Source organism: Papio anubis, chromosome 10, assembly GCF_008728515.1.
Source record: "Papio anubis isolate 15944 chromosome 10, Panubis1.0, whole genome shotgun sequence".
NCBI classification, from domain to species: domain Eukaryota; kingdom Metazoa; phylum Chordata; class Mammalia; order Primates; family Cercopithecidae; genus Papio; species Papio anubis.
Genome location: NC_044985.1, coordinates 24,892,584 through 24,908,831, shown reverse-complemented (window position 1 = coordinate 24,908,831; position 16,248 = coordinate 24,892,584). Strand labels below are relative to the sequence as shown.

The window sequence follows — 16,248 nt, the reverse complement described above, 5'->3', positions numbered from 1 at the left end:
GGGGTTTTCATTTTTCTTTTGTTTTTGATAAGGCCTGTGTTGTTCATCAGAGTTACTGTCAGACAGCCTCAGCCTCTAACATTCTAATTAAAATTTGAAGAAAAAGGGATGCTATAACTGGTATTTAATTTCATTTCTAAAAGAATAAGTCACATGTTCGGGCAACTGTAATATATTCACAAGCAAGTTAGTGATACTATATGATTCTTTGTTTGCCTCTGACAATTCGTAGATGCAAACTTGGGGTTGGCGTGTCTTAAATTTTCTAAAGATTTTTGCATTGTCAAATATAATGAATGGTACAGTTAGTATCGACAGAAAATGCTAGATAGATTGTAATGCATTATAAAATTAAATGTGCCAGATGTTTTAATAAATGCCTATTTTACAAGTTACAAGTTATCTAATGATCTGTCATGTTTTTGCTATCCAGACAGTTACAGACAAAAGGATAATTAACAACCTATAACCCATTCGCAGAAGTAATTTCTGTTTTAATTAAAGTAATGCAATTAGCTGGCCTTCTTGCATCAAAACTACAAGATACATTTGGCATATTTTAGAGTTTAATTTTTAGCATTGAATTTAAAGAAACGCTAATTGTGCCAGTTAATTAAACGGTGGCATTATACAGTGTAAAGAAGATTAAGCAGCATCAGTTGTTTATATTTGTAATCTTTCCTTTGCAGGACCAAAGAATGAGTTGTTCCTCTTTTATGGGAAAGGACGCCCAGGAATTGTTAGAGGAATGGACTTGAATACCAAGATAGCTGATGAATACATGATCCCCATAGAAAATCTGGTAAACCCTCGTGCTTTAGATTTTCATGCAGAAACCAATTACATCTACTTTGCTGACACCACCAGTTTCCTAATTGGCCGGCAGAAGATAGATGGCACAGAACGAGAAACCATCCTGAAAGATGGTAAGTGACACTGTGACATTAACATCAAACTACTCAGAGATAAAGCACTTTAAAAGGATAAATCCAGTGTGTGTCAGACTGGTTTTAACCAGAACTTAAGTTCTTCTGGTTGGTTCAAAAATATTTTTTAATGTTATGTCTTCAGTAACATTGTTTCTCTGTTTTCATATGCCAGTGTATTAAAACCTTCATTATAAAATGGCACTTGCTGTCATCTCCTATACTCTAAATATTATCAGGATTAAAATTGAACTATTATCCATCTTCTGGGAAATGTCAGTTTGCACTGATATGTTTACAGTGCTGTATGGTGGAACGCAAAATTTAATAGGATTTCAGAGACTTTCATAACAGTTGGTTTTCATTAGACTATTGATCATGTCACTCAAAATGCATGAAAAATATCAATGTCCACATTGTCCTCACAATTCTTGCGTTTTATTTTTTACTTTACACATCACTGAAATGAAGTTTTCTAGAGTTGCCCTTGGAATATCAGTATCTCCAGAGAAACTTAATACATTTATACCTATTTTTATTTATAGGTACATATATAAAGTTATATACATGCAAACAGATATATGTACATTTTAATAAAATCAATGTATTTTATAAATTATTTGCCTTAGGAACAAGTAATCTAGTAACAAAACAATGTTAACTTTGGTATCAGTAGAAAATATTGCAAATAATAAATCATACCAGATCTTCACTGGCTGCCAGTTATTTTTAGGCATGTTAACAAATGATTCTGGACCTGTTTCCTCATATATAAAGTCTGCTTACTTCTTGAATATTTTAGAAATACATGATTTGAGGAACATTAATTGTGTGCTTATTTTATGAAGGACATCATGGTAGCTATATCTCAGGAGATAAAAGGAATTTTAGGGAATGACTTCTGCCTTCAAGGGGTTTGTAGTCTACCTTTAGAGACGATACAAGCACACAAAAAGTTTAAAGGCATTGCAGCATTTAATTAATAAGTTTGAAGCTGTCTTAAAGATATATATGATCAATAGAGAATACTTGTGTAATGGGTATTCACAGGCAGCAAGAGATATCTTTATGTGGATATACTCAGAGAACTCCTTGGGCAGGCTATGGTATTTGGGCTAAATCTTAATGGAGAAATGTTAGAGAGAGGAGACGTTTCTGCAACCAGAAATTCCATGAGAAAAAAAGAAAAGCACAATCTCTAGAAAGAGGATGTGGATGACCTAAATGGAAAGCTACTGGAGGTTTCCTTTGCAGGTAATAATGTCAGAAGAGAGTGGAAAGTGAAAGGCGCTAAAATAAAGGGCCTGGAATGTAAGTGAAGGAGTTTGGAAAAAATCCCAAAGGAATAAAAGGAAATGCTTTCGAGTCAAAGAATAATGTGAACAAAGTGATATTTTAGGAGGATCAATCTGGTTGTTGGGTGCAGAATGAATCAGAACTTGATTGAGATGAGAAAATGTGAGAAAATAAAAGCAGAGAGATAGACTAAAATTATTTACAGCGTGGATGGTAGTAAATGGAGGTCTCTCCAATCTTTTAGAGGAAATGAGAGCATGAGAATATTCTTCATTCAACACAACTTTACTTTAAATCGAACCTGATAAAAAGTATACTTTCTATCTACAATAAAAACATCCCTGTTTTTGTCTTTCTTGTAATTTACTGATTAAGGCAATGTAAATCCTCCATAATTTAAAATTCTGAAGGAGTATCTAAATAAAGTTAAGATTTTCACTTTAAATTAGATGTGACAGAGGCTGTCTTCCTACTTTTCTCTTAATGTGATAGCAGATGATAGGGTCTTGACAGTTTTAGATGGACAATGAAATTGCACGTTCTGTCTATGTAAATAACATTTACATTGTTTTGTTTTTGACTCAGACACTTTCATTTATTATTATGATTATTATTATTTTTTGATAGAGTCTCACTCTGTCACCGAGGCTGGAGCGCAGTGGTACAATCTCGACTCACTGCAACCTCTGCCTCCGAAGTTTAAGTGATTCTCCTGCCTCAGCCTCCTGAGTAGCTGGGATTGCAGGTGTGCACCACCACACCCAACTTGTTTTTGTATTTTTACTAGAGATGGGGTTTCACCATGTTGTCCAGGTTGGACTGAAACCCCCGACCTCAGGGGATCTGCCTGCCTCAGCCTCCCAAAGAGCTGGGATTACAGGCATGAGTCACCATGCCCGGCCGACACACACACTTTCAAGAAGGACTAAAATATGTAACAGAGAGAGTTCTTGGTTTCCTTTTAAATTGTGTCAGTTCCTGTACTACGACTTGATGTTCCTGCTAATAATCCTAACTTTGAGAACAATATCAAGGACATTGGTGGTTCTTTGCATTCCACCCATCACAACAGAGATCAACTCTAATAGCCACAATGACCGCAAGGCACATCTGTCCAGCACTGCTTTGACAGTATGAAGGTTATGAGAACATTTTGCAAATTTTCACACCTGAAATATATTTAACATTTTTGTCTTTCTACAGAAGGAACAGCTTAATATCTTTTTATTAGTTTATCTTTTTTCTTTCCATTAAAGAGAATAATGATACGCATTACCATATGAGATTAACATGTCAAAGCAGAGACTTAGATTTGGCAAATGAAAACTTGTCATTCTTGGCATCAGAAAAATTAAATTCTATGTGTATTCACTTACTTAGAGTGTCTACCATTGAACCTGAAGACCGCGAAGCAATGCTTAGTTTGACAAATGATTTAGAAGTTTGATAGAAATTCTGAGACGTTGATAAATTTATATAGTTTGAAGTACAAGGATATAAAGAGTTTGCTGTTTGTAAATATAAATATCTTGGACATCTTTTATGTAAACTCTGATTCTCCCTCTGAAGAAATAAAACCAACAGCATTTCCAAAAAAAAAAAATCCACCTTTATTCATTCTTTGATTTTTTTTCTCTCCTAGAGGTTTATTGAAAAGCCCCTAAATGTTGCATATACTGTTGGCTTTGTTTGAGGAATCTCGTGGGTGAAAACAGCAGTTAAATAAATGAGAAAAGAAATTGTCCATTTGTTATATTTACATGTATCTCATTTCATTTGCTAAATGAAAATATATTACTGATTTATTAAAGATAAACTTCCATAAGGACAAGATATTTACTATGTGTATTTTTTCACGTACCTAGAATTTTTTGTCAAAATTTTTGTGAAATTCATACTCTTCCTTTTTAAAAACTTAATTACTTGATTTATTATTTTTCAGTCAATAAAAAGTGAATGCCGTATCGGGGCCAGGTGCTGTTCTAGGTGATTGGAATGCTTCAGTAAAGAGGATAAAGCTTCATATTTAGCTTATATCCAACAGCGGAAAGGAAATAATAAGCAAGTAAACACATAAATGAATAAGATAATGATAAGTGCTATACAGAAACTAAAGTAGGGTACTGTGCTAGAAAATAAAAGGAGTATCAACAGGAGGCAAAATTAGATTAAATGATTAGAGAATTTAGCCATTCTTGCCAGGTATAATTGTTACTTTCTCTAACAGAACAAGATAGATGCCCTTTCTAAGACTGAATGCATTTTTATCTTCTTGGGTATCTTTTCCAAGACTTATTTTTCATTGTAATATGAATTATAATTTTAGCACAAAGGAAAAAATATAAAAATGATAATTTACTATTCAATTTATTGTTACATGTATTCCACTAGTTCAGTACTTGTTTTTATACTGTATACCTTAATTCTACTCAAACACAGATATTTAAATAGAAGAAATGTTAAAATAACCTTTCATATCATTTCATATTTTTAAAGTGCTTAAAAGAATTCAAAGCATTTTTACCTGGATTTGAAAGTTATTAATGCTTGCAGCTTTAACAGAAAAACTATAGTTTCAATAGATCCCATAATTAAACTGGGAACTTGAGGTCACTGTTTTACATAACACAGAGCCTTTTTTTACCAAGCTTTTTTTCAAAATAGACATACAGGGATAATGTGGGTTGAAAAGGGTGATAATTTTGCTGCTTCTTTTGTTGTGGCATTGATGAACTAAGATTCAATTCATCTACTTCAAGTCATAAGTCATACTGCAAGTAAAACAATGCAAACATAAGATTTCTATGTACAGTTCTTCCCAACTGTTATTCTTTTCTTTTCTTTTCTTTTTTTTTTTTTAAACAGAGTCTTACTCTGCCCAGGTTAGAGCACAGTGGTGTGATCACGACTCACTGCAAACTCCTCCCCCTGCACACAAGTGATCTTCCCTCCTCAGCCTCTCGAGTGGCTAGGATCACAGGTGTGTGCCACCATGCTCAGCTAATTTTTTTTTTTTTTTTTTTTTTTTTTGTAGTGACAGCCTTTTACCATGTTGCCCCAGCTGGTTGCAAACTCCTGGGCTCAAGTGATCCACCTGCCTCAGCCTCACAAAGTGCTGTGATTATAGTCCCCAACAGTGATTTTTATAATTTTACATAAAGTATGGGCCCAAGAGTACAAATTAGACCTCTTTTATAATTAGATGCAAGTTTGGCAAAACATTTTGTCCTCTAGATGTGTCTTTTTAATTTTAGACTATACCACCTTATTTTGTGATAATAAAATCAATGACAGCAATAATAGTGAACATTTAATGAGTACTTACTGTGTATCAGTATTGCTCACCTTATGTTCATTGTCCCGTACAATCCACTCAACAACTCCCTGAGGTCAGCATTATTATTAGCTCCATTTTATAGATTGGAAATTGAAACTCAGACAGGCGAAGTCATTTCTTAAAGTCACATAGCTAGTAGGTGATACCACTTGTCAAGAACTGTGAAAGTGCTGAGATTTTATTATGTTTGCAAGCTAAAACATTAGCCTGCTACACTTTCTTGGATGCTGGCAGAAGACATGAAACTTCTGAGACAAAATACAGTTTGTTACTAAGATCAATAACAATAGCCAGAGTATCCGTAATTTTGTTTCAGGATCCTGATCTTTATTACCCACAGGGTAACCCAAAGGTGACACCTGCACATACCATGGCACTTGTTACAAGAGAAGAATCTGGAGCTTAGGGAACACCTTTTTTTTTTTTCTTCTCTAACAGTAAGCATGCCTGTTCATTGCTCCAGAAAAAGTTACTTTCTCCATCTTCTAAACCTATAAGCAAACCTGCCTTTTGCTTCAGAGAGAGATGTAATCTCTATCTTCGAAGGACACCTTATTAACATCCTTGAAAATAGAGTCTAAGGCACTTGGCTTCTCTTTTCCCAAGGTGGACAGAAATGTGAGAGATCCTTGGAACATTGTCTCAGAGATACTGATATGCAAGTTCCTGTGATCTGATTTTGGAGTCTGTGGTATGCTGAACAATGCCCTCCAAGTAATACCCAGGTCCTCATCCCCAGAACCTTTGACTGTTACCTTGTATGGAAAAGGGGACTTGCAGGTGTGATTAAGTGAAAGAATTTTTGGTGGGAGGAAGATGCTGCTTTTTAAAAAAAACTTTGTTGACACATAATAATTGTACATATTTGTAGGCTACAAAGTAATACTTGTACATATACATACATGATACAACAAGTAATGATCAAATCAGGTAAATTAGCCTATTCATCACCACAAACATTTATCATTTCTTTATGTTGCGACCATTCAGAATCTTTGTAGTATTTTGAAAACGTACCAAATTAGTGTTAACCATGTTCACTCCCTGCAGTGCTAGAGAATGTTAGAACTTGTTCCTCCCATACAGCTGTAACTATGCATGTGTTGAGGATCTTGACATCAGAAATTATCTTGATTTATCTGGAGATACCCTAAATGTAATCACAGGGAAATTTATGCGGGGGGGGGGGCAGGACAAAGGAGGAAGTAGGAGTTGTGACTATGGAAGCAAGAGGTTGGCATAATACAAGGAAAGGTCCCTGAGCCAAGAAAGGCAAGTGGCTTCTAGAAGCTGGAAAGGGCAAAGAAATGGGCTCTTCTTGAGAGTCCCCAGAAGGAACCAGCTCTGCCAGCACCCAGACTTTAGCCCGGTGAAACCAATCCTGGATATTGACCTTCAGAATTGTCAAAGAATAAATTTATATTGTTTAAGCCACCAAGTTTGAGGCAATTTGTTACAGCAACAATAGGAAACTGGCAGAGTCTGTGCTCTTCCCCACTTGCTATGCTGATGTACTGACCTTATGTATGAAGGTGTGTTCTATTTGATTGACATAAGGAGTACGTGCACATGTTTCCACCTTATAATATCAGAAGGGCACTTGGATCCTGTTCAGAATTATACATTAGTCTTTAATTTCATAGCTCCTGTAAATACCTGGAAAGCTGAGGTCTTCCTTTAAATGAAGGCACTTTTAGGAGCTATAAAGTTAAAGAGTAATGAATAAGTTTGACATGATCCAAGGTAGGTTTCTCTTTTATGACATTATGAAGAGAAGAATAGCCAGGAAGAATGGGAAGCAGTCTCTTCCTGTCAAACATATTCTCTAAAAGATGTGTTTAAAGTTCATTTGTTCATATACTATGGAAGGATGGTGCTATATCCATGTGATTGCTTATTTGGCAATTGAAGGGCCAAGCCCTGTTCTTCAGCTCAGTCCTGTCCCCAGCATCTTCAGAACTGCACTGTGGATTTTATAATCAGCTGTCCCTCCAATCATGGGTTGAAGTGTATAGCTCATCAATTATTCCCTGATTTATCATTCTATTAGTTAGAAATCCTACTACTGACACACAGACACACACATACACATGTGCACACATACAATCACCAGCTTAAGACCCACTTCAGAACTCCAGAAATAGGTTAGCCTCTACTCTAAATAACCCTAGGGCAGGCACACACAACAGATTACAGGATGTAATCTGTACCTGAATGACACTGACCTTATAGTAGGATTATCATTTTCTGCACCTTTAAGTCACCTCTTATCCTTGGATTTCAATGATCTTCAGTATTATATATCTTTGTTAGAATTTCTCATAAAGATTGAGTTTCATAGTAATGAAGCAAACATGCTGAGATAACACTAATGAATTACATTAGCATGTTCTTATGAACTTTAAAAAGGATAAAGTCTTATAAAACATTTTAAATTAAGAACAAGCCTTTACGCTTTGTTATTGGATTTCAGGCAGATATCAGTCTTATTTTTCTGCCTTTAACTCTGAACATTTTCTTGAAGAAAAACCTTAAGACTCTAAGATATATACTCTGACAAACTAGTAAAGGAAATAATTAGTACATTTGTCAGTCACGCAATATATTCTAATTAAAACTGTAAAGAAGAGATTTGTCAGCATTTGAAACTCTTGAGATCAATGAATATTGTTATCACACTGAGCGTCAAGAATATAGCCTGTTTGCACTTACTGACTCTGCTTGACTGTGAATAAGATATTTTCATAGAATTTACTTGAGATTTGATTCTTGAAAACAATGTTCAGTTTCACATTTAGTTTGTAAATATTTATTTCTCATATTTTCTATTTCTTCAGAACTACATGAGATCTTTGAAAAATAATTTGAACCAATATATGTATTTTTTGTTGTCTGAAAAGAAGACATGAGATTAAAATCTGGGTTACAAGAGCTATCAAATGACAAAAAGATGGAATTGGCTGTAGTGGCTAGAGGGTTCTAGTAAACACAGAGGAGAAGACGTCCTTTCTTTTATTTATGTTCACCCAAAATAGGCATGTGTACATATCCACAAGTATTGACAAACACAAAATACACCTGTATGCATATACACATGTGAGCTCAAAAGAGCTCTAGAAACTTCTGTAAATAAGTCTATTATCTTATAAAGTTAGATTGCTGGGAAGGTCGAAAGAGAGAAGGTGAGAATACATGGTAACCTCTAAAGTCCCATACAGCTACGGTAGTACCCTTTATTGGAGGTAGGTAAGTTCAAAAACCCTCAGTGGATACCTGAAACCATGGATAGTGTTGAACCCTATTTATACACCATGTTTTTTCTTATGCACACATACCTATGATAAAGTTTAAGTTATAAACGGGCACAGTAAGAGGCTCATAACAATAATGACAATAAAATAGAACAATTATAAAAATATACTGTTATAACAGGAGTTGCAAACTCCTGGGCTCAGGTGATCCACCTGCCTCAACCTCGCAAAGTGCTGGGATTACAGTCCCCAACAGTGATTTTTATAATTTTACATAAAGTATAGGCCCAAGAGTACAAAATTTGACCTCTATTATAATTAGATGCAAGTCTGGCAAAATACACCCATATGCATATACACATGTGAGCTCAGAAGAGCTCTTACTCCACTATACTCACTCTTCTTGTGGTCTGTCAATCTTACAACCTGGGTGGCCAGTAAGTGAATACCAGATAGTTAACATAGAGTGTGGATATGCAGGATAAAGGAATGGTTCCCATGCTAACCAGGACTGAGTGAAATGACAGTGCAAGGTTTCAAAATGTTACTCAGAGCAACAGGCAATTTAAAACTTATGAGTTGTTTACTTCTGGAATTTACCATTTAGTATTTTCAGAGTGTGGCTGACAGAGTAACTGAAACCATGGAAAGTAAAACCATGGTTAAGTGAAGACTATTGTATTTTTATATATATAATTGTTACATTAATAAACATTCTGATTGGTAATTTTCTTACATACTTAAATAAATTAGCAATATTCAGCATGACTTAACATAAATACATTCAACCCACTTACTTTATCATACTTGGCATTATGGAATTCTTAGTTGCTACTTCAGAAGTCCCTTAGGAATTCTTCATTCACTTAGGAATACTATTACGAACTTTATTTATACTATTGCTTAGGTTAATTAAACAAATTTCTCAATACGATATGATTAGTCTAGACTGACTTTACTTTGGGGATACCAAAGTAGGAAACGCTACCTGAAATTGTGAAACTGGACAATACCCATAATACATGCTGAGAAAATTCCCATGACATTAACTATTATGGGAATATTGTAGGGAGTATTAATAGTCATTGTGTAACCAGTATGTTTAAAAATGTGACTCTGACATAACTAAAGCATAACTTCATTTTTACTTCCCACTGACCTTTAAAATTAACTCAGTAATATTTCTCATTCCAGATCAAAACTTGGTCAAATCCCAATCCTTTTGATTTACACTAAGTAGTAGACAGAACTGTCAGTCATTTTAAGTCAGAAATGCAACCTCAATTTGGTAATTAGAATGCATAGTCCACCATATATACATACAAAACAAAATTCTAAACTCAATGCATCATTGAATCTTACTTGTTTCCTATTCGTGCTGCCTCTAGCCTGGAGAAGACAGGAGGGTATATTTGTTGCATTCTCTGTTTCTCTTCCCTGTATTTATTTTCCTACCCCTCCCAGCTTGCTAGCTTTTTTAAGATTATTTTTATTTTTTACTTTCTTGGGTGGAATATCTGTATGTCCCTGCTAGTTAGCTTCTGATGTCCAATGTTGAGCTTCTCTCAACATTGATTGGAAGAGGTAAGAGTAGTAAAGAGAGATAAGGAGATAAAGAGAATCTTATTTGAACTAGTCCTGTTGTACTTCAGCCTCTTTGTGAGCCTAGTAGATCTTTTGAAATGAACTCTCTTGAGGGGTATAGATGTGTGTGTATATGTGTGTGCACACACACGTGTCTGAGTGTGTCTGTGCTTGCCAAGGTTTTTGAAAGTCTTCTTTCTGCTGAATCTTTTTAATTTCATTTCCTTTGACCAAAGAACATGAAGCTTTTGCTTGTTACTTTGCCTCTCTGAATGTCCTTTCTCTTACTGTTTGAATCCCTGTATCCAGCTAGACAAACTTGTTGCACTAGATCAAAGATATCTATATGCCAGAATTCCATCCTGTGTGGTCTGCCTTTGGTCTGCAAAATTACTGTGAGCCTTTTGCCCCAATAAACTCTGGGAGTACAGTCATAGTGCAAATCAGCCAACACTATCCTGCCTACTATCCTATAGAATGTGTTTAGCTTTCTCAAGTGTGAGCCAGAGATGAGACATTCTGAGATGTGAGTTTCACGCGTGGAAAAAAAAAAATCAACTGTAGAGAGCTCAGTTCAAAGTCCTCATAGAGGCACCACAGAAGCTCCATCTACTAGAGTTGAGATGAAAAGTATCCCTCCATCCTCTCCTTCCTATTTTAGAGGTTCACATAAGTAAAATTTATGTCTGGAGAAAAAGCATATTTAATGTCAGTTTATTAGTGTTGAGGATTTGGCCAATCAAATAGGCTGGATTTGGGTTTTGTTTTTGTTGTAGTTACCTTTACTGAACCAAAGCTTTCAGATCCCTCCCTTGGTGGACAGATGCTACCTTGTGCTTAGGGTGGGACCTGGAATATGTCTATTCATCCCTCAGTTTTCAATATTTTCTGCATATCTGCCTCACTGGAAAGTCTCTCTCACGCTCTTACCCTTCTCTCAACAGTGGAATGCTGTGACCTGTTGCTAAGTGGAAGATTCATGGTGGGTGCAAAAAAGGTTCTCTTTTCTCTTGTTCCCGTCTTGGTCTTAGGTCCTGTGTGTCTGGGTTTTGAAGGTGGGCCCTTCTCCTCCCCTGGCAGTGAAATTCTCCCTTATATCTGGGGGGATTTGGGGCAGGAGATAATCTTCTGCCCCATCCCCAGGGTAGCAATTGTCTTTTTTTTATATATATATCAATGTAGAATTTTGGGTCCAAGCAATTTTTATGCCCCTCTTCTAGGGTCAGACAACTTTTGCTCCTATTCTTCCCTGAATGTTGTACCTTTTTGTCTGGGACCAGTGGCAATAACATTTTGTACCCATTTCCAAGCAATATACTAGCCTTGCTTGCTATGACAAGCTTGTACGAGACCAGGGGAATTTCTTACCCCTCCCTCAGGGACATAGGCCTTTGCCTTTTACTTTTGCTTCAATGATAGCTTGTCTTTGCAGCTTACTTTGCCTTTGGAGGAGAGATGGTTCCCTGCTCCTTTTCTAGAGGCAGATTGTTTGTTTATACCTACTTCACAGGACTTCTGTCTTGTTTCAGGGAGGTGGAAGATCTTCCTCTTCCCCAGTGGTTTAGGGGTTTTCCTGTGTTTGAGAGAAGAGTCAGGATTGGATGGGGCTTCATGTTTGTGAGACACTCAGGGGTCTCTCTCAGGTTTCCTGTTCTGCCTTCCGTCTTTCTTTTGTAAATTCAGTGAAAAAAATTCTTTGTATTGGGTATTTCCAGGGATTCTAAACTCTCACATTAAACCACACTCAGTTTTAAGAATATTTTATAATTATAGCTTTTTTTAAAAAAAAAATCTGCTATTACGGTAGTCGCCTCTTCCATGCTCTGACAAAGGAGTAATACTTTATGTGTTCTGTTTTTCCTGCAAAAGGCCTGTTACTCTTTGCATTTCAATGCATTTTGCTGTCTTGAGACCTCAGCTTTTGTTTGGATTCAAGTAAAGTTGTGATCTTGTAGATTATTGGGTTTACTCTTACTGTTATTCTTTTGTGGCTTTTTGCATCTTAAGCCAAGCCGAGCTCTGAATGTTCATAATTCATTAATGCAAATAAGAATTTGAGGAACAGGATGGAAATAGTTTTTAAAACTGCTCTCTTTCCCTTTTCCTTTGCATTAGAATCAATTAAAAATAGTTCAGCACTTCCATGAATATATGTGAGTCCCTTGTGATGCTTTAAACAACCACAGTTTACACATAAAGGCGTTTTACTTGATGCAAAAAGATTTAAGAGTTTTCTACTTCTAATAAGCAAATTTTGTATTTTTTTAACCAAAAAATGAATGTAGCAGTGAGAGTTTTCACTTTACAAAAAGAAAAAGTTGGTTTATGTGTTATATTATCAGAACAAACCTTTTATTTAAAGAGATGGTACAGGATGATATGATTAAAGGTTATCTATAAACCTGATCCTTATTTTTTTATAAAGAATTCTATTTACCTACAAAAATATCATATAATTGCCAAATGTCTGTCAGATAGAAGGCAAAGTTTTTGAAAAGATCAGGTTGTTGTTCACAAAGAGTTTGTCTTCTTATTGGATGCATCTGTCAAATAATAAATGAAACGAAGGACTAATTATAAGGTTAAGCAAATAATTCAACTTTACTTTGCGACCATAACAATACTGAAAAGATATTTTTTAAAAAGAAATTGATAACCGTCCTGGGAAATTGAAAAATATAACATCAGTGATCATAAATAATGAGAATTTCCTAATTAGAATACAGATTGAACCAGACTGTGACCAACAAGATCATCAGAAACCATAGCTTAAAACACCGTAGGTATAAACTTGAACTATAAGAGTTGAGAAAGAGAAACACCACGGTCCTAAGAAAAACTAAAAGACATTTTTTTAAAGGCCTTAAGGCACTCTTTAAAACAAGTTAATAATTAACTGTACTTAAAATAATGAGTCCAGTTCAGTCCATCCCAGCTACTTTAATTACACCCCTAGAAGCACACTCAAAGAATGGAATTGAAATAACGGTCTATTCACTTGGGAGGAAGTTAAAGGTTTATCTCAAAAATCATACAAAACTAAAGCTTCAAAAACTCAAAAAATATAAAATTTAGAAATGTGGGGATATTGTTTGGGCTAAATGAAAATATTTATTGTTCACAATTCTAGAGGTAGGAGGTATATCAACAAGGTGCCAGCAGATTCAGTGTCTGGTGAGGGCTGTCTTTCTGGTTTGCAGGCAGCCTCCTTCTCACAGTGTTCTCATGGGGTGGAAAGAAAGAGCTCTGGCCTCTTCCTCTTATAAGGACACAATTCCATCATGGCAATTACTCTCATGACCTCATCTACCCCTAATTACCTCCCAAAGGCCTCACCTTCTAGTACCAGACCATTGGGAGCTAATTAGGGTTTCACCATACGAGGTTTTTTTTTTTTTTTTTTTTTTTTTTGTGAGGGACAGAAACATTCAGTCCATAGCAAGTGTTTACTATCGCTTTAAGCAATAAATTTGGGGGCAATCTGTTACACATCAATGTACAACTAATATACTCCCCTATAGTTTATTCTCAACACAACAGTGGGAGTGTTTTTTTTAAATTTTAAATCTAGTCTGGTTAATCTACTTACAACTTTCCAATGACTTCCTGTCACTCAAAATAAATTCTTAGCTCTCACCGTGTCCTAGAAGGCTAAGCATGATCTGGCATCTGACAGCTTCTCTCTTCTCACTTTCTACTGTTCCTCCCCTCCATTGTCCTCTCTGCCTAGCCCCCTTCCCTCCTTCCCTTCCATCATTGTTCATGCACACTCTTCTCACAGTTACCCCAGCATGCCAACCCTGGCCACCTCAGGACCTTTACCACACTCTGTTTACTGTCCTGTACATGCCTCTCCCTGGATTCAATCATTCCCTTCAAGGTTCACTCCAAACGTTACCTCCCTGGGAGGTTTTCCTCAGCACTGTCTCTCAAGCAGCCCCATCCCCTGTTGCTGTCTGGCCCCTCACTGTGATGCATCTTTTGTTGGGGCACCCATGTAGGGGATGTGCATGCCTGTGTGTGTATGTGGAAATATATATATTTTGAATGGTATTGGGATGCAGAACATTTTCTAAGCAATGCAACGCACAACCTAGTGAAACACACACACACATATGCCTGCATATGTATGTATATATGCACATATATATGTGTGTGTGTATATATGTAGGCATATGTGTGTATATACATATATATACACATACATGTATATACATATATATACACGTGTGTGTGTGTGTATATATATATGTATATACACCTGCATTAAAATTTTAGAAAACACATTTCTATGAAAAAATGTATTATGAGCAAGTGAAAACATGGAAGATAAACTAGGTGAAAATGTTCTGAATAGGCATATGGAGAGGAACTCAACATCATACTAATTACAAAAATGTAAATCAATGGAATAGTTTTCACCAAATTCATCAGATTAAAGAATGAAATATTGATAATATGTGATATTAGAACATAAGAAAATATTTCCCAGACTAGGAAGAATGTAAGTTGTTATATTGGTTTTGAAGCATTATTTAGTAATAGCTATCAATTGAAACGGTACATAAGATTCAAACCAATTCCACAATTAGTTACCTATTCTATAGAAGTAAACACATGTTCAAAAAGAAACATTACCTGTAATCATAAATTGGAAACAATATAAAGTCTATCAAATAAGGCATGATGCATTTATGCTAGCAATAATATTAAGTAGCCATTAAAACACATGAGGTAGAGCTGTATATACTTACATCAACAAAACCCATAAATAGACAAAATGAGCTAAAGGATATTTTTGCAGGATGATCCTATTTTTGCAAGTATATCCAAAAGTTTGTGGAAGGATCAATAAACTGTTTATAGTGATTACTTCTTGGGAGGGCCATATGAGTTATTACACTCACATTTGAATCTTTTAAAATTTGTACAACATGGTATGCATTCATAGCTTGAGTGAGAATTACAAATAAAACAACAATTACAAAGTAAATAAATGCGATTATAGGTAACCATGTAAATACAAGGGTTTTTTTTTTTTTGATGCAACTAGTTTTTTATCACATTAATATAAGTTGTAAGTTGGTTACTTCAAACATGGATGATTGCTAAAAAAAAAAAAAAAAAAAAAAACAGAAACAAACAAACAAACAAACAAAAACTACTACATTTTCATCTTACGTCCTAAATGGGTGTTGTTTTATTTTAGTTTGTCTTTTGTCTGCCAAGCCCTTTCCTCAAAATCTTCATACACTTGAATCTCTTCCTTTTATACTTACATTAATTGTGTGTGTGGTTTTTTTCCTGAATAAAATTGTGTCCTGTTTGGGGCTAGTGTGCTACAAGTTGTCTCTTCTGGTTCCACAAACTTCTATCTACTCACAGTCATTACTTAACCAGCTATTAAAAAATAGCTTCAGAACAAATTTTTTTGTAATGTATACATACTTAATTATTTTGGCAAGTCCCCTATATAGCATTTTGATTTGAGACTACCCAGAGGATTATAAAATTCAGATGAAGCAAAAGAGAAATACCAAATTTTATCTCATAATTAGCCTTCTTGTTTCATTTTAAAGGTAAACTATTGAATTAAAAAGTTTAAAGATTAGGTAGATAATTAATAGAATATCCATCTGAGGTAACTACTCTTCAATTCTGTTATAAGTTTTTATGCTTTTTTATTTCCTCTCTCTCTCTCTCTCTCTACATATATGTGTGTGTGTGTGTGTGTGTGTGATATGTATATGTGCCATTATATATAGCTCCTCCAGGAAAATCATGATTATTTTTACGCATTCCATGGTCTGATGGTCTCAGCACTTAAAATTGTATTTTAAACTAATGTAAATCA

At 35.2% G+C, this 16,248-nt stretch overlaps 1 protein-coding gene across 3 annotated transcripts in view; it reads left to right on the top strand.

Moving 5' to 3' along the window:
• Window positions 1-16,248, top strand: part of LRP1B (LDL receptor related protein 1B) — a 1,950,491-nt gene that overhangs the window by 1,123,337 nt on the left and 810,906 nt on the right. For all 3 annotated transcript variants that reach the window (XM_031651763.1, XM_031651762.1, XM_031651761.1), the window contains one exon: window positions 690-926. In XM_031651763.1, the coding sequence (XP_031507623.1) occupies window positions 690-926 (237 nt within the window). The remainder of the gene's footprint in view (window positions 1-689; window positions 927-16,248) is intronic.